Source organism: Perna viridis, chromosome 13, assembly GCF_037379345.1.
Source record: "Perna viridis isolate PV_CMFRI_1.1 ecotype Kerala chromosome 13, ASM3737934v1, whole genome shotgun sequence".
In the NCBI taxonomy this organism is placed as follows: domain Eukaryota; kingdom Metazoa; phylum Mollusca; class Bivalvia; order Mytilida; family Mytilidae; genus Perna; species Perna viridis.
This window is the reverse complement of record NC_142457.1, coordinates 5,722,748-5,744,648: the sequence shown is the minus strand read 5'-3', so window position 1 is coordinate 5,744,648 and position 21,901 is coordinate 5,722,748. Positions and strand designations below refer to the sequence as shown.

At 32.6% G+C, this 21,901-nt stretch overlaps 1 protein-coding gene across 1 annotated transcript in view; it reads left to right on the top strand.

The window, feature by feature from the left end:
* LOC148599364 (epidermal growth factor receptor-like) overlaps nt 1-21,901 on the top strand; it is a gene marked incomplete in the record, with an annotated part of 178,995 nt that overhangs the window by 124,464 nt on the left and 32,630 nt on the right. The window contains 5 exon segments of the mRNA XM_088557629.1: nt 8,899-9,261; nt 11,899-12,036; nt 14,510-14,593; nt 20,901-21,022; nt 21,579-21,720. Coding sequence (XP_088413755.1) covers nt 8,899-9,261; nt 11,899-12,036; nt 14,510-14,593; nt 20,901-21,022; nt 21,579-21,720 — 849 coding nt within the window.

The window sequence follows — 21,901 nt, the reverse complement described above, 5'->3', positions numbered from 1 at the left end:
TATATTCATGGTAAATGTCAACTATTTACAGGCACAGGCTAGATCAATGTGAGTAAGCAGTCCCATAGTTTCAATATTGGTAATGATTTGGCATCTGCTGTTAGGTTTGTTCCTTTCCTTTAATCTGAATTCTTAGGTGTTTTTAAACAATTTGCAGAATGTTTGTTATGGAAATGAAGTTTTACATATGTAATGATAGCCCTATTACAATGAAAACTGATTTGTTCAACGTGTCATAGTTTTCCTTTCCTCTTTCGTCTACCCCGGACTTGAATTTTTATGAGCAACTTGGCAGGTGTTTCTAGAAAAGCAGAGGACACTTACCCTACCGGTGCACCTGGTCCATGCTCCAAGTTTTTAAAGGAGTCCAAGTTGCATGTATTATTTAGGTTATTTTATGTTCTTTGTTGTGTATGTCTGTTTTCCATGTCTGGTCTTTGTCCCAGGATTACATTGTTTTGATTTCCACTAGAATTTTGGTTCCCTTGATTACTTTTATTGTTTTCTTAAGCTTATAATTATACACGAACTTAAGGAGTGGATGGTATGTTGGAATCACTTTGTCTGTTCACATTTTTAAACAATTATCTCAATACCTAATGGATGGATTGATTTGTATGTTGTTTTGTATAGATGGGTCATTGGTCGCAAGCGATTTTGTTTGCTATCGAGTATTAACTTCCTGTTTTGAGGAATTGCTGTATGAGCTGGGGTATAATAACGTAGTATGACAACACTTGCAACTTCATGTTAGTATTTTGATCTTAGACAATAAGTGAGCATCCTCCACACTTTTCTTAAATAAATTTTACATTAATGTGATCTTTGTATAAAAAATATGGTAATTACTAAAAGGAAAGGGTAAATGACACTTTATTTCTTCAGGTTAATTTATACTTCATAGGGTAAGAATAATGTCTTGTTTTTGTAGAAAATTCCTATAAAGAGGAGACTAGCTAAAGGGAAAACGGAAAAAAAAACTTTGACTACTTCAGCTGCCCAAGTAGCAGATGCATCTGTGACATTTATAGGATTATATTTTTTACGAAACAAGGTTGCACCTGAAACTAATATTTATCTCTTCAATCATTTCAAAACGAGCAAATAAATCTTTTATAACAACAAGGAAATACATGGTGTCTGAATTTTTTATAAGAATTCTTGAAATCCTTTTTTTTTTGTATATTATTTTGTTTTGTTGTGGTTTGCTAACATTGATGACGTTGTGGTATTATGATGCTATAAAGAGCTTCAATTCTGTATGGAGGCTTGGCTAAGTCTGTTAGAACAGAACCAAAATAAATTCAATGAAAGCTTCTCATTAATATTAAAAAAGAGATAGGAATTTTTTGTAAGAATTTTGGAGAGTAAGTCAGTGCACAATAGCTTTGCAGTTAGTATTTTCAAATAGGTAAAAATCAAATTAAGATTTGAAATACTAAGGTTAAGTATACAGTTAATATATCAAATGGCCTAGGTTGTAGAGGGTTTATTCACAAATTTTATACATCTCATTTTGATGTTATAAAACCTGGACTTTGTAATGTCATTAACTTTTCATTACTAAAGCAAATTTTATTACTAAAGCAAAAAAAAATTACATGTCTGTTTCCTGCTTTCCTTCCTAACCTATTTTTTTTTTTTGTGCCTTCCCTAAACATTTTATGGTCATTTTAGCTGAAGCACCATTAAAGTCTAGATTGTTTCCCAATTAACTAAGTGTAAAATGTTTTTTGATAAATTAAGTAATTCCCTACCTACCTATCCTATTTTTTTCTTGCTAGTAGCAGGAATTTTTTTTTTTTTTGGCCTAAGTATGATTTAATTGTTAAAGTACAAATTACTAGTATTCTACTTGTAAAATATTTTTTTGTGTTCCTAGAACAGTCTCTGAAATATACAGATATGATTGATGATAATTCTTAGACAGAAGTCAATTAAAATTCAATTATGGGCCAATCAGATTGATCTATCATTTATCATTTACATACCTAGGGACTTATGGGCTGTTCGTTTTACACTCAACTCATAATGTGTGTTCAATGTACTGAATATTTCAGATGTCTCTTGTTCAAAAATTCTAGGTACCTACAGTATCAATAGGATCAAAATAACTAATTGAGGAAATTGAATGAATAAAATTTAACAAGTTATATCGTTTCTGAGTGCATTATCTAACTTGTTCAGGCACTACATATATTATGAAAACTTCCTAAATAAAAGGTCCTATTGTGTTACAAAAGATGGAAAAAGTTATCTGCGTTATAAAAGTAAAATTTTATGTAAAACTTACCTATGAAAGGAAGAAATACAGATTCTTCTTTCTGTAATAAGTGGTTTAAATTATTTCTCCACTCAAGATGGTAAAATTTCAGCATGCGAGTGTTAGCAAGCATGATAAGATCTTAATTTTACCATAGAGAGTGGAGAAATAATCGAAATCAAGAATAGACTGAAGGAGAATTTCTCCCATGAAATTTGTAGATAATGCAGAAATGTAAATTGGCAGGTTAACTGAAGGCAGAAATTTAATGACTGTCCAGTGGTTAAAAAGTCACATGCATTTTTAATCATCGGCTTAGAATGGGAGTAAAGTTAAAGAACTCTAAAGCACTGAGTTTTTGCAACTATGAAAAAGTTCAATACTAATTCCATTGATTCATCTATGCTGCAGTTTACATGCCAGGAATCTTAAGTGAAACTTAAAAATAATAAGGTGTGTTACATAAGTTAACATTCATCATTTTTATGAACTTTGATTTGAAGAATTTTGACACTTGCACCTGCAGATTGCTTACCAACCTGTGTAAAGGTGCAGATTAAGGACTTCAGCTGGGTACGAGTCCTCCCATTCATCAATAGTTTCCTCAGTTTTAAGGTGAAATTTTGAAACTTCAGTGCAACCCTGAGGGGGTGTCTATGGGATATTTATAAACTAAGGATTACTGTAACTTCTGGTGAAGACTTCTTTTTAATGCAGATGGAATCAGAAATTAAACTCATGAAGTTTATTTACTTGCATTAAGATTTTGTGGAAACCTAATCTTGTTTTTTTTAAAGTTTTTTTACAAAGAACTGATCTCATACAATCATTAAGTTATTTTCAAGACACTGGCTTATCAAAAGCAATAACAAGATTTCCAACTGTTTTCTGAAAAATTAATTGAAGATATCTTATCAAATGATGTAAAAAACTTACAAAATTTATCTTCTAATCATCTTTTTGTGTCACTATGAAAAAGATGCTTGAAAAAATACGGTGGGTAGCTTGGTCGTCTGCTGAGGAACTTTTTGACGTCTGCTGGGCTTGTTTATCATAAGGTCAATCCTTTTGAATCTTGCACTTGAGTTCTGCTCATCTATGATACTTAGAAATGATACCTTATCAGTTAAATAAATAAATCTTAGACATTTGTTACTATGATATTTCATTAGTTTGTTATTCTACCACAGAGTATGATGGGTTTTTTTTTTGTGATAAGCTGGTTTTCACCTGTTTGCAAAAAGTGATAAAAAGTTTAAATACATTTTTTAACAAATTAGTTCACTTTCATGAAACATTCTAACAGTTTGTGGCAACTTAGTGCATTATTTATTGATTAAAGATAACCCATTTGTTCCTTGTTGCTTAATGTTAGTTTTGTTATAATTCGGAGAAGGGGGGAGGTAATAAAGCAAGGAATGGAGGATTTGTTAAGATACTGTGAATAAATGATTGCCCCATTACTGATGAAGGACTTTTTCACAAATCACAAAAATTAGATTTTTTTACTAATGACAAAATTGCAATAATAATTGTAGTTATTTCTGAAATTATTGCAAACTTATTGCAACGTTGTTATTTTGGCAGAAACGTGACTCAGTTTCATATTTAGTTTCAGATTTAATAAGTAAAATGTACATTACACTGTGAAAGTACTTTGATTCATGGATACCAATTTTTGTGGAAAAAGGAAGAAACACAAGTTTGTGGATTCTTGAATTCATGGTAATGAGATTTTCGGTATACACATCAATGGAAATTTCCTTTTCGTTGGGAACCAAATTTCATGGTTTGGCCTGTACATGAAAACTATGAAATTTGGTACCCCACAAACTATAGTACTTTCACAGTATATTTAATACATTAATGCTAAAAGAGGAATTTTCTCAATATTGCAAGAATTCTGATTTTTATCTTGCTGAAAAAGGTAGACCTAGGGTAAGGGACACAATTCTTAAAAATCATCGGAAGAGTAATCAAGGGAACCAAGGTTATAGCGGTAATCAAAAGAATGTAATCCAGGGACAAAGACCAGACATGGAAAACAGACACACACAACAAAGAACACAAAGCAACCAAACTCACACATACAAAGTAACAAAAGCAAAAGAGCAAGTCAGACTCCACTAAAAACTGGGAGCATGGACCAGGTGCATAGGTAGGGTAAGCGTCCTCTGCTTTTCTAGAAACACCCGCCAAGTTGTTCATAAAAAGTCAAATCTGGGGTAGACAAATGAGGGAAGGAAAAGCATGACCTGTTGAATAAATCAGTTTTCATGGTGCTGATGGATACACCATAACGATCCATGAGTTCATGATAACGACCATAAAACTTCTGTAGTGATGACTTTAATCTTGTAGCAACATAACCCTGTTCCAGAAGCCTATTTGTTAGAGTTCTAGCGTGATACAAAAAGTCTGCGTAGTTTCGGCAAGCTCTGGCATAATGTATGAGTTGTGATATGAACACTCCATACGCAGGAGCCGAAGGGATGTTGCCACAGATGAAAGGAAAGTTGGCAATTCTGAATGAAAAGTCATCACGTTTGTCGTAAAGTTTGGTCAATAGTTTTCCTTTACCATCGATTTCTAAGTGTAGGCCAAGATATGAGGCTGACATCACAGTGTCTGTAGTATCCTTTATCTCAAGATCTTTTGGGTAGATGCGATGTATCAAATCCCCGAAATTAGGATTGTTTAAAGATAATACGTTATCTATATAGCGGAAACTGAGATTGAAGGATCTAGCCAAACGATATTCTTTCTTTCTGGTCAGATCAGCTATAAAGTCAGCCTCATAAGAGTGAAGGAATAGGTCAGCAAGTAAAGGAGCACAATTTGTTCCCATTGGAATGCTGACCATTTGTTGAAAAACTCGTCCACCACACTAGACAAATATGTTGTCAATTAAAAATTCCAGCATTTTGTAAACATCTTCCTCTGTATATTTGGAAGATGATTTGGAATTATTTCTTACAAAGTATAAGGAATCTCTACCAAGAACTATATATTTGTATCTAGGTGTACCATCTTTTTTGGAAAAACAATGATTCAGCATTTTATATCAATTTTATGTAAGCATCTAATTAACTTTCATTCATTTTTTTCTGCTTCAAACGAAAGCTTGAGAGGCTTTGGTGAAATTGAATATAATACAAACATATCACTGATTTCATGAGTTATGTCCCTTACCCTAGGTCTACCTCCTTAAAATGACAAAACTGTAAAAAATGCAAACAATGATTTATGAATTTACTGTAACTTGAATTGTTTTGATGACTTTTTTGGTTTGTCAATTGTTAACTTATCTCACAGTGGTTCATATTTACTTTCATAAGTGAAAAGTCCCGGCCATTTTTGAATCCTATTAAATTCAAATGTCCTCAAGAAAAAAGTGAAAGGTCGTAAAAATGGGTAAAATGTAAAGCATGGTAGGTCCATGGCTAGGAAAATGAAAATTCAGTGGTCTCACATCAGAAATTTAGGACTCCAGACCTTGTACCAGCCCTAATTTAGACACCTGGAGCAGTAACATGGAGATCAGGTGAAAGAAACAGTGTTTTTTTAGAGGATGCTATGGATCCATGTAATGGCAATTGGGCACTTAAGGGGACTACAGCAAAAGAGCATTAGGGGATAGTTACCTGAAGTTAGTGAACTACAGCATTGTGGTATATAGAGAAAAATATGGTGGAATAAAGAAATTTGATGTTGTAACTTGAAAAGTTTAACCATAATCCTATCTAGACTGTTATGAACGAGTCCTTTAATATTAACTTCTAAATGTGTGAAATATTAAAAAAAAAAAAATTATTATTTAATGGTAGACTTATTTTTTGAAGTAAACAAGTCTTTTTAATTTTATTACTTCTGGCACTTTGATTCACCATCAGTGGTTGCAAAAGTTTTCCTATATATTCTATGTAAAGTGCTTCATTTTTGTATTTCTATGGAATTCAGTTGATCTTGTAAAAGAAACAGAATGGCAAAAAATCAATGCAAGATTTCTGGGGATAAAGTATATAAGTGAGTGCATATGTCTGACTTTGTTAAATTATTCTTTGAAGTTAACGAGGAAGATTGACTAATTAACATGACTGTAATTAACGTCTGACATTCATTGTTCACATGTAACATCAAATTACACTGCTATTCATTTCTTGAATAAAAAGTGGAGAAAATGTTGGGATTTAGGGATATTCTTTTAGGAAATAATGAATTGCTATAAATATTGAATTAAAAGATCAGTTAGTTTAAATTTTGTAACGATTCAAGTAAACTCTGTACTGAACTTCAGTTTTACAGTTATAAATCTCAAATGAAACCATTGAATTTTTCATAATGATAAGCATTTTTTTTACTTTTGCTAGATACATCAGAATATGAAATTTTAGGATAATAGAATTATGATACAGTAAAACCAGTCAAAAAGTCGGCCATTTTTGTCAGATTTTTTTACTCCTCCGGTTTTATCCATTTCATAGCATTAACTATATTTTTTCCACTGTGACCCCCATTTTTCTCTTCATATTTTCATTAAACACACCTTAAAATGTCATTTGGGAAGTTTTAATGTACTCTTTGTTATTTCTAAAATGTTTTTAAGTAGCTGTCTTTGTAAGAAACATGCAAAATCTGAAAAATGTGATACACCCCAAAAAAGGCTACATATTTTTATTTTTGTAATAAAGTTGTTTTATGGGTCTATACTATGAAATGTGTTATTATTCATTCTAATCTGCCTGCTCTTGGCAGATAATCAACATTGAAAATCCAGTAGATTCTATTGTATTTAAGTGTCATTTACAGAGTTATCTCCCTTAATTCAGACATCTACAGTGCATTCTATATAATTTTTATGTCCTATGACCAGGGATTATATCAAAAACCACATGGAACTTTAAGTTTACTATGACATTTCAAACAAAATATCAAAAATAAAAATATGTAGGCTTTCCAACCATGAATCACATTTTGCATTATTCTTACGTGGAATACTACTAAAATTAGTAAAACTTGCTATTAAAGACAAAACCTATTGAAAAAAGTAGAGATATCCATTTCCTGCCAAAAACAAACACACTGACCCATCTATTTTTCTTCTTGCATTGTTCTAGCATGAAAATCTTAAAGATTTCATAACCCTTGTTATTCTTAAACAGAAAAGCAACCATCCTTTAATCTGACACTTTTGAAGTCCTTTTGTATCAAGTTAAATGTATATTGAGCCTAGGTAAACCTACCTCATTTTAAAGTCCAGAATGGTTTGGTTAATACAGGTTTCAGTGTGTTAGATGACAACTAAAACCACAGTACCAGTACATGTATATGATGCTGAAATTTGCACCTTTACTTGCAGTTTTCAGCATGTTGGTTAAGTTGGACTCTAATTGTTAATGACTCATTTTGAACCCACTTAAATATTGCAGAGATTGTTTTCAATGTACAAATAATTTGACAAATCTAATTAACCGACAATGTGAAGTAATTGGACATTTAATAAGCATGCTATGATACTTCATTAAGACATACAACAAGTGTCATTTGTTTTATGACAATATTGTTTGGATATGAGTCAGTAAGATGATGGATGTTATCTTAACTTAAATAACTTTATTGTGAATTGCTTATTGTTTTTATACCCTGCATCATGAAGTGGTGATGTATTATGTAATACTCTCCAAAATGTTACATGTCCGTCCATCCCTCTGTCCGTCCATCTCCCTGTCCGTCCATCCCTCTGTTAGTCCATCCCCCTGTCCATCCATCCCTCTGTCTGTCCATCCCTCTGTCCGTCCATCCCCCTGTCCGTCCATCTCCCTGTCTGTCCATCCCTCTGTTAGTCCATCCCCCTGTCCGTCCATCCCCCTGTCCATCCATCTCTCTGTCTGTCCATCCATCTCCAGTCAGTTTCAAGATGATAACTTGAGAATGAATCAATGATTTTTTTTAAACTTTGCACAGTTGTTTAGTACCATAAAATACAAGTTCAATTTTTAGCAAAATCTTAAATGTAGTTAGGCAATTTTGAACATTTTGTCATCCCCCTTTTTCCCCCATTCCATAGTGGGGTATCACTTATTTTCCATTAATGCCCCATTTTTCTATATTTAGACAAGTATTGAATGAATAAACAGTTACACCTAAATGATGTTTTTGTATTCGTCCTTCTATATTTTAGGACCTGGTCCAAATTGGTCCTTCTATGCATTTTGTACTACATGGCTTGGTCCCAATTGGTCCTTCTATACTGCTTGACCTAGTCCTAATTGGTCTTCTATATTGCAGACCTGTTCATTATTGGTCCTTCTATACAGCAGTCTATAAATTGAGGATGAGAAGGCTTTTTCAAATATATAGAATTGAGGATAACTATAGTTGATGCAGAATCTAAAGTTCAGAGGTCAAGGGTTATAGATCATGCAGAGAAAATTAATACCAAAAAAAAACCAAAAAGCAACAAACAACAAACTGCAAAGAGAAACCAAAAAAAAAACATGTGGAATACTACAAATAAATCATCAAAATCTTAGAGTAATGACCAAGTGCTTCAGTAAGGTAAATGTAGTAATAAGCTATGTAACAAAGCTATGGTATTCTCTTTTAATTCAAATCATTATTTTTTTTCATTACAGTTGTTTGCAGGGGGACCACCATGGGGATGAGTGTTAGTGGAACCTCCATGGACCATTATGACATGTATAAACGTAGATATACCAACTGCACATATGTTGACGGAAATTTGGAGATTACATATTTAGAAGAGGACAGAGAATACGACCTTACTTTCCTGAATTCAATAGAAGAAGTCAGTGGCTATGTACTGATTTATTCTGTGTTTGTACAAGAATTACATTTGACTAACTTGCGTCTTATACGCGGAAGTCAGCTCTTTTCTTTCAAGGGTGAGAAAATATACAGTTTGGTTGTTGCCAGTAACTTCAAACCAGAATCCAAAACTAGAGGACTCATGCAACTAGGATTTAAGAATTTACAAGGTAGGTTTAGTTATCACAAAGATGTACATAGCTTCATTATATTGTTCACACAAATTTAATTTTGATTTAAACTTGATATTTGAATATTACAGAAAAGCTTACTTAGTGAAGGAATTCAAGACAACAGGTGCTGCCACAATATATTTGGTCACAGTAATTTATTGGTCCTTAAACCCTACCTCTTCTCATTTAAAGGTGGCTGAATTTAAAATCATCTAGGACAATACTCAAGAGTTACATTTTTAGATGAGTGACTAAATTATTCTGTACTTTTTAGCTTCACTGATTGAACTTCCCCAAAAATCAAATTATGGGACATCTCCATCTCTAGAGATATAAATGAAATTTGACTGCTGATGGTCTTTCCTGTTTCATCTCAGCAGACACGGCAATGATAATTAATTCAACCCATAATTGACGAGACGACAACACCAATATGTATATAATCATTGGTGAACACTAGAATCAGACATGATTGTTGTATATGTTGCATTGGTTTGGTCCTGCAACTGATGGTTTTTTATTGACAAATTGGTCAATTGCGAGTTATTTACTTATGAAGGCTGGGAGAAATTGGTTAGAAATGAAACTTGAGAAGTAATCTGATGCTTGTGATGAACAGGACAGATGAAGATAAATTGTTTGACCATGTCTGTCCATCTGTTATCTTGTCATGTTTTTACTATAGCTATTAACAGGAAATTCTAACTTTTTGATGTTTCTTTTCAATGGAATTGAATAAAAATTTATATTAGGATATTATTATTATAGACCCATGTCTAAATCTGCAACTCCTCTGAAACAGCTAAATGGAATTAGATGAAAATTCCACAAAGTCCTTACATGATGCCATTGTGCTCCTCGTTCTTTTTTTTTTGTCTTCATTTGAATGATTTTTTGAGTTTCTTTGTGCAGAACATGGACTTCGTCATGGTTGACCAAGGGGGACCATCTTCATTTGTAACTCCTCTGAAACGGCTAAATGGTTTTTGATGAAACTTTCACAAATTCTGTGTCACACGATGCCATTGTGGACATCCTATTTTGTTCTTACATCTGAATGACTCAAATCACTGATGGGGTTTCCTGTGTTATTCCTCGGGAGTCAAATCACTGATGGGGTTTCCTGTGTTATTCCTCGGGAGGGAAATCACTGATGGGGTTTCCTGTGTTATTCCTCGGGAGTCAAATCACTGATGGGGTTTCCTGTGTTATTCCTCGGGAGTCAAATCACTGATGGGGTTTCCTGTGTTATTCCTCGGGAGTCAAATCACTGATGGGGTTTCCTGTGTTATTCCTCGGGAGGGAAATCACTGATGGGGTTTCCTGTGTTATTCCTCGGGAGTCAAATCACTGATGGGGTTTCCTGTGTTATTCCTCGGGAGTCAAATCACTGATGGGGTTTCCTGTGTTATTCCTCGGGAGTCAAATCACTGATGTGGTTTCCTGTGTTATTCCTCGGGAGTCAAATCACTGATGGGGTTTCCTGTGTTATTCCTCGGGGGATCACTGATGGGGTTTCCTGTGTTATTCCTCGGGGGATTTCTGATGGGGTTTCCTGTGTTATTCCTTGGGGGATCACTGATGGGGTTTCCTGTGTTATTCCTCGGGGGATCACTGATGGGGTTTCCTGTGTTATTCCTCGGGGTGGGGGGGAGTACACCAAGTGAGCTTCACTCATAGTTTTTCTAGTTCAGTTTTAATTTTACTATTATGATAGAAGCGTTTATGTAGAAATCTGTTTGTTGTGTGAAGAATCTTGGCTCAGTTATTTAATAAATGAATTGTAAAATCAGCTTTTACTGTCAGATCTACATAATTGAAAAGAGAGACAATTACAAAAGCATACTATCATTTATGAATTTAAAGATTTCGGTGCACTTTGGATGCAATATTAATCAAATTTCTTCTTATAAACCACAAAATTGTAAATAAAAGATTTGTAATAATGAATGAACACATCATTTCAGAAGAAAGAAATTAACAGATTTCATGTATATCATTCCAAATAATTTTTGACTTAATGCTAGAATAGAGTTAGATTTGAGTCTGTCATTTACATCAAAGGAAAAAGAAATTTACAAAGAAAAACTTCAAAGAATTTATCTTTAACAAAAACAACTCTTTATGAATTGCACAAGTTTGTAATGTGATAATATTTTCCTGTTATCAGTTTATTAGATAGAACTGTATTCTCTGTCAACAGATTTTGTGCCATAGATTTTAGTCTGTCTGTCTGTTTTATAGTCCCTAGTTTTAGATATATGTTATTACATTGAATTAGTCAATTATATCACAACATTTACTTGTACATATTATTGTACTACTTGTACATATTATTGTACTATTAGAAAAGAGATACATATGCCAGTATCACAAAAAAATCGGCAATCTCTTAGAAACCAAAAATTGTAAATTATACCTCCACTTAATGAGTGGGAGGTGCATTGGAATCATATTGTCTGCACAATGTCAACTTCCTGTACGAGTGAGATATCAGTAGCACAACAATGCATGCAACTTCATGTTATACATAAAATCTGCATAAATATCTACTATAAACAACTAATCAACCAACCAACCAATCAATCAATCAATCAATCAATCAATCAATCCTATTTTTTCTCTTTTTTCCAGAAATAACATCAGGGATGGTATATTTCTATAACAACAATTTGTTATGCTTTGAACAGACAATAATTTGGAAGGATATTAACCCTCAGGTGACGCCTCATGCAAGACATGGATATAACAGTACTTATTATAAAAGGAATTGTAAGTATTGACAGAGGCCAGAAATTTTAAGATTTTCTTTTGAAGGCCAAAAAAGTAGTATGTCTGTTTCTTGCTATCCTACCTACCCTATTTTTTGTGCCTACCATAAACATTTTATGGCCATTTTGGCTCAAGCACTGATAAAGTTAGATTGTTTCCCCTTTTATTCAGTGTTAAATGTTTTGGAAAAATAAAATAATTTCCCTACCTACCTACCCTAATTTTTATTGACTGGTAGCAGGAAACAAGACTACTATTTTTTTATTTGCCTAATCAAGTGACAATAGAAATCATCTGTCAAATTTCTAGGGTTAACTGTCCCTGGACTAAATCCTACTTGCCATAGGTAACATTCATTAATGCAAAATTTCAAAACCTAATAATTGAATGGTTTAGGTCAAAACATGAACCTTGGCAAATCTGGAAAATTGTATAGGTCAACCCTGTTCTAATATCCTGTCATAGAAATGATACCAAAAAAAATTCTTTTGCCTATTTTGGCCTCAGCTACTTAGATCCATCAAGAAGAAGTCAGACCCTAAATTACAAATGAACTCTTATTCTATACTTTAAGGATTTAATGATTAAAATGGTTTGGGTTTTGGCTATTCATTTTATTGAAATAATCACAAATTTAAAAATGCTGAGATAGCAAGACACAGTAGTTTTACCCATAGGTGTTTGAGATTTCCTGGTCTTGCATTTTCTGATGATGTTTTATGCTTCTTTTTTGCTTATGAAGTTTGTTTTGTGATTAGGCAATCATAAATCAATTACTAGATTCTCAGCCAACATTTTCCAAAATAAGGGGTGGGCAGGCAAATTTTATTTTTATTAATTTAAATGAAAATGCTGTCAATTTGAAAGAAATTGAAGAGAAAAAATCACAATAAAATTTTTCAGGGAGGTTGAAAAAATAGGGTCTGGAAGGGATGAAAATCTGGGATATTTTTTTATTTTGGCCTTACTTTGCCAATTTAGTACACCCACTTCTTGCTATTCCTTTGTATTTACAAGACATAAAATGTTTTAGTGTGATGTCACTAATGTCATATGTTTTATCTTACATGGATATCCTTGTCTCAAAAGTGAGAATAAAAAACCTCAAATTGCTCAAAATAGGAATATTACTGTCTGAACAGTAAGAAGGAAATATGTATGATTCTAATACAAGTTTTGTGGTTCTAAAACCTTGCTTTAAGGTATAGGTTATTTAAAAGAATTGACTTAATAATCTAATGTTCTAAGAGGATTAGTTTGTTCTTTAACCTGGGAAAATAGCCCAGTAATCCTTCTTATAGAATTTATATCCTAAGGATATTTGGTCTACAAACTGTTAAGTATAAGCTTCACAACTGGAGGTTTCTTAAGTTCAAGGCATAATTATGGTATATGTACAACTGTACGAGTTTTTTATTGATCAAAAGATATTGACACTAATTATAACCAATTAAAAATAAAAGAGTTAATAAAAAAATACTTCTGATCTCTGTTATGAAAATGAATTTCGTGCTTATTTGACCAACATAAAAAGTACAAATTTAAAACACTGCTGAAATATAACAAGAATGGAAACTGTGATTATTTATGTCAGAGGCAACAGCCTTATTGGGCGAAAAATGTCAGCTCAAGGCTTACACTTTTACAGTATCTTGTGCTTGTGTCCAACCAACCCTAGTCTTAAAAGTTGCTCAGTAAATTTTTCAATGTTTATTTTCAATTGTAGATAATGTAATGTTGATGTACATATGAAAAAACAAATAGAATTTTGAACTTTATTTTTGAGTGATAAACAAAATAATTAAAATTCACAGACACAGAGATAATATTTAGTTTAAGTATTCCAAGTGTTGTCAGTAAATATGTTTTTATAGGTTTAAGGGAATATTTCAACCTATTTATGAAATTTGACTTTATAATTTGTTATTGCAGTATCTTAACATGGGAAAAACAAGCTTTCTTACCATAATATAATCTGGTAGATTATACTTATTCTTTTCAGAAGTTGATATAGCACCGCTATGTTTTTCAGTTAGATTAAGAAAAAGATGGATTTATTTTTAATCTTGCAAATTTAGATGTAGTACTACTAATTATACTTTTAAACAGAAAAGTCAGCTCTTCTATCAAAACTAGCTCCACTTTGCATCTGTCTGTCTGTCTAATCCTAGGCTATTTGGGAGGTTGTTTTTCTGTGAAGATGGGGTCACATCATGTGAATGAATACATATATACCAGTACTTTATAAAATGAGTTTTTTAGGCATAGACAACAGTTTCAGCTTCTGGTTGGAAAGTGTTTAACAGGGTGTTAATGTTGCTTTCCTTATAGACAGGACTTACAATTTATGTTGGTTTTTTTCTTATTGTTAAAAAGAAAAAAAATCACAGTAATTCTAAGAATATAATTTCTAGCCATTTTGATTAAGTATTTCAAACCTTATAATTAAGAACAAATTTGTTTGTACCTATAGGTCCAGATTGTCACCCTTCTTGCTTTGACCATAGAACAGACCAAAGAATGTGCTGGGGAGATGGACCAGAATGGTGTCAGAAATGTAAGTCTAGATTTAAGGGGCTCAAGGTATCTGGGATGGAGGTTAGTTGGGAACAAGTACCAGACTAGTGTCAGAAATGTAAGTCAATATTTAAGGGGCTCAAAGTGTATGGGATGGAGGTTAGTTTGAGAAATGGACCAGAAAAGTGTGAAATGTCTGTAAAGATTTATGGGGAGTGGCTCGATGTGTCTGGGATGTTGGTTGGTTAGGGAGATGGACGAGAATGGTGTCAGAAATGTAAGTCTAGATTTAAGGGGGCTCAAAGTGTATGGGATGGAGGTTAGTTTGGGTGAAGGACCAGACTATTGTCAGAAATGTAATTTCAACTAAAATTTAATTGAACTTCTATAATGTGCAGTGAATTAAATAGCTTAAAAACCTCCTGCTGAGGACAAGTGCTTGAATATGAACATGCTGGCTTAGGATACAGGCTTAAATGGGACAAAACTGCTTGATCAAAATTTTTAAGCTCTGAAACATTTTATTGAATGTAACAGAACAAGCTTAACATCATAAATGAAGGAGTTATGTCCCTTTTATACTTCTAAAACAATCTCTGATCATGAGATCTTTCTCTAATTAGGGTTCAACAGGGTCATAAAATAAATTATAAAAATTGACAACCCAGAAATATGAATTCTGTTCTCAGTATATGACATAAATATCTCCTAGATTTTGGGTATGTCTGTAATAGTTGATAGTTTTAATATCAGTAGCTTAAAATCTGTTAACAACATTCACAGCATGATTAGACGAAACATGGAAATCTATTTAATATAACATTTTCAAAATAAAAACTATTAATTGATATGAAGTGGTTTCATGCATTGGAATTGTACATTATTGTATTGGGAGTCTGGATCAAAGAGTTTGGCTCTTACGATAAAATTTACAATCACGACTTGGTACGATAAGCGTTCTTAATGATGTATTATCACAGCGGAATCAAAATTCTATGATTAAAAATGAAATAAAAAAATTTGTGGTCGTGAGTCTGAATAAATCTGTATTGAACTGTTGATAGGAAAATATCATTAGGACTGTGACCTAATCGCAAAAATATTTTACAACAGGAGGTAACATTATAATCAGAAATCAATGTTGGTAAAGTTCATTACAAAATACGATACTTTACTATAAAAAAAATAATTGTCAATGTACAGTTTCATGCAAATTTCAGGCAGAGCATGTAAATTACTTAATCTAAACCAGGTTGCATTTGCCTTATTTTCTCCTACATTTACTAGTAAAAATCTGTATAATAATGCATTGACTTAACATGTAAAAATATACTGATGTGACTTAGACAGGAATACATAAGGTGTTATTCAAGTTTTACTTTATAAACTTTAAATTTTTAAATGATTAAAATTTGCCTAATGGATCTTTTGACAATACTGACGCAAATTTTTTCAAGCTTATTTGAATCAGGGTATGACATTAAAGGCTGTCCTATTGCCCAGGACAAATAAAATTTATATTCTGACAAGTAAAAGTTCAATGATACCTGCCCAAAATTAATTTCTCTGAATTTTCGAAATGGATTACAAGTATAGGACAATCTAATGTTTTCTTCGGGCAAGGAAATTTTCTTCACTCTACCTCCCCAAAGGAAATAAGAAGTGCAAAAGAAATAATTTTTTTAAGCAGAAATTAAAAATCTTCCGAATGAACCCACAGGCTAAAGAATAATTCACTGTATTTACAAGTACTATAATATGAAATGACAACCTTGTTTGCATGCACTTATGTATTAAATACTAGAACTTATTATATGACATTGTAATTTTCTTCTGTATTATTGTTTGTTTTGTATGAGGGTCTCAGGGGAGATAACTGGTTGTTGTAAACTATGTTACTCTCTTGAAATAAAGTTTTATTATAATTCTTACTACTGTGAAAGTACTATTGTTCGTGGGGTATTAATTTTCCTGGGTGAGCCAAACCACAAAATTTGGTTCCAAACGAAAATGAGATTCTTGTTGATGTGTATACAGAAAACCTCGAAATCACTAATTCTAGAATCCACAAAAATGTGTATCCTCCCTAATCCACGAAAATTAGTGTCAACGAATTAAAGTACTTTCACTGTATTATTATGACAAGGCTCTCAAAAAGTTAATATCAGTTTTGCGACTTACAACAGAAATTGCTGAATTTCCTGAATTTTGTACTTTTCTGAAACTGATTTAGATTTCAAATACTTTTAAATGAAATGATATACTTCAGTCTATAATCTGTGCATTCCCTTTAAAACCATCAATTAAGACTAGGCTTTTTCCTTCAATTGGACAATTTTAGCACTTCAAACTGTATTTTGATCCATGATCCTGATCTTATTTAACATGTTGCTTGAAGGGTTGATGAACTTTAATGACGATTTGGTGTCATAGATATTGGAACCAATATTTGTTAGATGTTGGATTGATGTGGAAATTGCATTGTCTGATTACAAAACAAATGAAATGACAGAACATGGCACCCTCGTCTGACAGAACATGATAAAACCAGGATTCAGAGATAATGAATTAGACTTATAAATTCTCACGGGAATTGTTTCAATGTGCTTATTAATATTTGAAAAAGGGCTAATAATTGGTGCTCGTTAAAGGTCTGTCGGAATGTAGGTGGTGCTAATTTTTTTTTTTTACATGGGAAAAGTCATGTTGACAAATTTCATTAATGTTTTGTAGATTAAAGAATGACTATTGTTTTTCATCTAAAACAATATTGGAATTAATGGCCTGGATATGACAAATTTGTCTGTTGGTTGTGCTAATGTTATTTGATGTTAGATGGGATAATTAATTCGTAGGTGTGGAAATTTACAGATTGTTCTCCTATTTTTTTTTTTATTGAACAACTGATGTCATAGAGAATTTGGTTCTCAAGCTTTTCTTGTTTATTGTAAAAAGTTTATTTTTCTTTTCACTTAAAATGAATAGATAAATTCTATATTTTCTTAATCAGAAATAAATCCCGAAAAAGGGGACCCTTTGACTGGTCTACGAAGAATACCTCTTCGGTGATGTTTTTTTATTATCAACCGCAACATAATTTTCTAGCATGGGGTGCATGGATCTGTTAATGAGAATCTAAAAATATAATCTGCATTCAGTGTCCTGTTGCCCACTGATATATAGTCATAGAAAACCTAAGTTTATAAATCGTATTGGACATACTATGAGCTGTGGTGACATTAGTCTGTCTGTCTGTAAGCTCATTCTATATTCTTGCTGTAACTGTTAGTATGTAGGTAGCAGGTAGCATGCCAATTAAAGCCTATTATTTATCATGTTAACCTTTATATAACCTTGACCTATGATCTCAGTGTCAAGATTCAAGTTTTCTTCAATATCAATATTCAAAGACGGACCTGAAGATGGTTTTATTCAGAATGATTACCAGTATACTGCACCTATTTTTATCAATTTGTTTTCACCTAGCCCAATATCTAAACTTTTGTTGTGTCAAGGTCGTTTTCATTGTACTTTTTCAGCCACTGATTGATTCCTGATCTTCAATTTTCAGGCATAAAATTCCACAATTAAAAATCAGTATGACATGATCAATAGTATAGATAAATTTACACTGGCATTTTATTAGAAACTGACTATTTATGTCTTTTGAGTGGAAAAGTTTTCTCTGCTAATGTATAATGTCATAGCTTTATAGATTGGCTTGAATAGATAAAGATTCTAATTTGCTTCTCATGGATTTATCACCGTTGGGTAATTTTGTTTCAGAATTTAAATTCATGTCATGTTGAGATGCATATTACTACTACAAATTTGATATAATGACTTAAAATTTCAAAATTTCTCTTGGCTAAACTAAGTGTTTGCCACTTCCATTGTTTAGCTGGGTTTGTTGGTTAAGATAGAAAAATAGAGTTAATAACAATTTTGTACTTTGTTTTGTTTTTTTACTTTGGGAAATGCTTGTTGTTTGTCATCATCATTGGTAGCAAAACAAATAGCATGAACAATGTCAGATAGTATCACTTAGGCCAAATAAAATTATACCTCTGTTTCCTGTTACCCAACTGACTGATTTTCAAGTAAACGAACAACAAAAAGTTACACTAAACAACATTACATTTTACAGCTGGTAAACATGTAGTCAGTTTCTGGTTTCTACAAAATCCAGGTGGTATATAAGATGTTTTTTGAAGTTGTTTTCTATGAAATGTGGGGGAAAAAATAAATAAAATTACATAAAATCCTGACCCTACCAAACCCATTTTTTTTTCTGACATGCAACAGAAAACAAAAGTATACTTTTATTTGACCTTAGAGGTTATTGTCAGATGCTCTTTCCTTCAATCCTTATGATTTCTCTAATTCTACCATTGTTTTAGTTGTGGTGACAGTAGTCTTTTTAGGCAAAATAAATAATATGTCTGTTTCTGCTACCCTACATACCTTAGGTTTTTTTCTGTCTACCCTAAACATTTTATGGCCAATTTTGCTTAAGCACTGCTAAAGTGTAGATTGTTTCCCCATTAACTCAATGTACATTTTTTTTTAAATTGAATATAGTTCCCTACCTTTCTGTCAGATTTTTTTTCTTGCTGGTAGCAGGAAACAAGACTATGATTTTTTTTTTTGCTTTACCAGCTTCACCTAGGGTTGTAGCAGGTTTAGAAGCTGCTTGTTCCTATCCATTCCTGATGCTTAACCAATACTATTCAAATTTAGTTAATATACATTTTGAGAATGTGCACCTCCATCTATGGAGAAGCTTTGAGAATTTTTTAGCATTTTGAACCTACCTATTCTTTGGCACCTTAATATTTTTTACTGTCTCTGTTGTAATGGTGATGGGTCTGGATATAAAACCCACATTTCAAACTAAATGCGTTTCAAGTTTAGTTTAAGAAATCAGCTGCCACCACTTGTCTCTGTCCTTAATATAGCAGTCAGATTTAGGATGGATCTATTTGCCCTTGTTAATAAATACTGTTAGATTGAACTTAATTTTATGTGTTCAGATTTTGTCCCAAGCTTAATAATCAAAAATTCATCAAATAAGATGCATTTTTGCTTCAAATATTACTGAACAAATGCGACAATATGCTTTGGGGCCAACAAACTTTTATCCTCCTGAAAATCTATCAACAGGCCATCTTGCAATTGAAGTTTGGACTTCCTTGTTTTATTTATTTTCTATTCCTTTCCCTCATGAATATTCATGGGTATGATAATTCACTTGGTGTTTGCCCAATTCACTTGTTAGTACTAAATTGATCTGAAAACCGAACATGAGTTTTAAACAAAGACACCATTGATCAGTTTCAATCAACTTTCCAAGATCTTGTCAGCTCGCTTTACTAAATAAAAAATAAAACAAGACATAATTGTTTTAAGGCAGTCAGTCTAATGCAAAATGCCAATTGATAATAATGGTCTCCGATTTAATAGATAAATATTGCAAGCGATCTACATTGATAATAAGGTTTTACATTGAAGAATGGGGATTTTGGTAATGTTTCACACGGGATTACTACCAAGAAAAAGAGCCTTAGACTAAACAGATTCATACAGACATCACCTATTTGTATCAATTAAAGTTATGTTGTCTGATTGATTTGTGCTTGTAATGCAAACAATCAGCATGTCTTTTGGTTAAGTTGAGATGTTATGAGAAAAATCGCTGGAAAGATTTAAATCTATAAAAGCAAAATAGTTTATGGTTTAAAAAAATGTAAAAATAGGAACGAGTGATTGGAAAGAAGGGAATTCTGTTGGCAAAAGATTGGGAGGAGAGATGTTGCTTCAGAAAGGGTGATTGGAAAGAAGGGAATTCTGTGGTCAAAAGATTGGGAGGAGAGATATTGCTTCAGAAAGGGTGATTGGAAAGAAGGGAATTCCGTTGGCAAAAGATTGGGAGGAGAGATGTTGCTTCAGAAAGGGTGATTGGAAAGAAGGGAATTCCATGGGCAAAAGATTGGGAGGAGAGATGTTGCTTCAGAAAGGGTGATTGGAAAGAAGGGAATTCCGTTGGCAAAAGATTGGGAGGAAAGATATTGCTTCAGAAAGGGTGATTGGAAAGAAGGGAATTCCTTGGGCAAAAGATTGGGAGGAAAGATGTTGCTTCAGATAACTTTCATGAAGCTTAAACAATGTTTGGAAGAGAAGGAAAGAGAGGTGTGCTATTGCATTTTATTTTTTCATGAATAAATGTCTATCTATCATGATTCATCAAATCTAGTTTTTCCGTGAAACTTTCATCTCTATGAAATGTTACAATATCATAAAAGATTGGTGCAACAGAGAACTTACTTTTATTTTAATTTTGTTTACAGTAAACCATGCCACAGTATGCAGTCAGATGTGTGAAGAGAGATGTTTTGGGAACGAACCCAATGAATGTTGCCATTCAGAATGTGCAGCTGGTTGTCATGGGCCGAAAAAAACAGATTGTTATGTAAGACATATTATACCCTCAATCATGTTGTCAGGGTACCAAGTGCTGTGGTTTTCGTGGTTCAGATTAAACCATGATTTAAAATTCTCATCAAAATGGGAAATCCATGAAATCACAAAATAAGTATAAACCACAAAAATGAAACATTAAGAATAAAGGTGCTTTCAAATACTTATTTTATTTTATACAAAATACAAAAAAAGTTTTTATTTGCATGAAAAAAATTAATATTAGTGAAGCTGAGATAATTATAACAGTATCTTAAGTAGTCCTCCACTAGCATAATATATGGTTTTCATTTGAATAGAGCAGATATTTTTTCTGACAAACTTCATGTTAAATTCAGGTGAATTGAGCCTTTACACGAAGTTATCCTAAATTTTTCTAATGGAAATCATGTTCATTGAATATCATATGAAAATTATATAGATTTAATGTTTTTCTTCACACCAAACTTGCATGAATTTTTGCCCTGTGTAAGAATATTACTACTGGCTTGTGATAGACCAAATTTGTGTGTACCACCTCCCAGAATGATATACACTTGGTATTTCAGGCTTGTAAGCACTTCTTTAACGAAGGTGAATGTGTTGCTCGATGTCCTCCAACACAGATTTACAATCCTCATACTCTGGAAATGGAAGAAAATCCTAATGGGAAGTTTGCCTATGGTTCTTTATGTATGACAGATTGTCCTCGTAAGTAAATGCAATAGTTGTGGTCAAAGGGGAATAACTCTGATTGGCACTAATGAATGTTAGCATGTGCTGATGTTAAAATAATTTCAAGATTTAAGATTTTCAGCATAATTATGTATCATGTTTATTCTGTTTACAGATTTTTTTACTATAAGAAGCATTGATTTGGAGTTGCAAAATA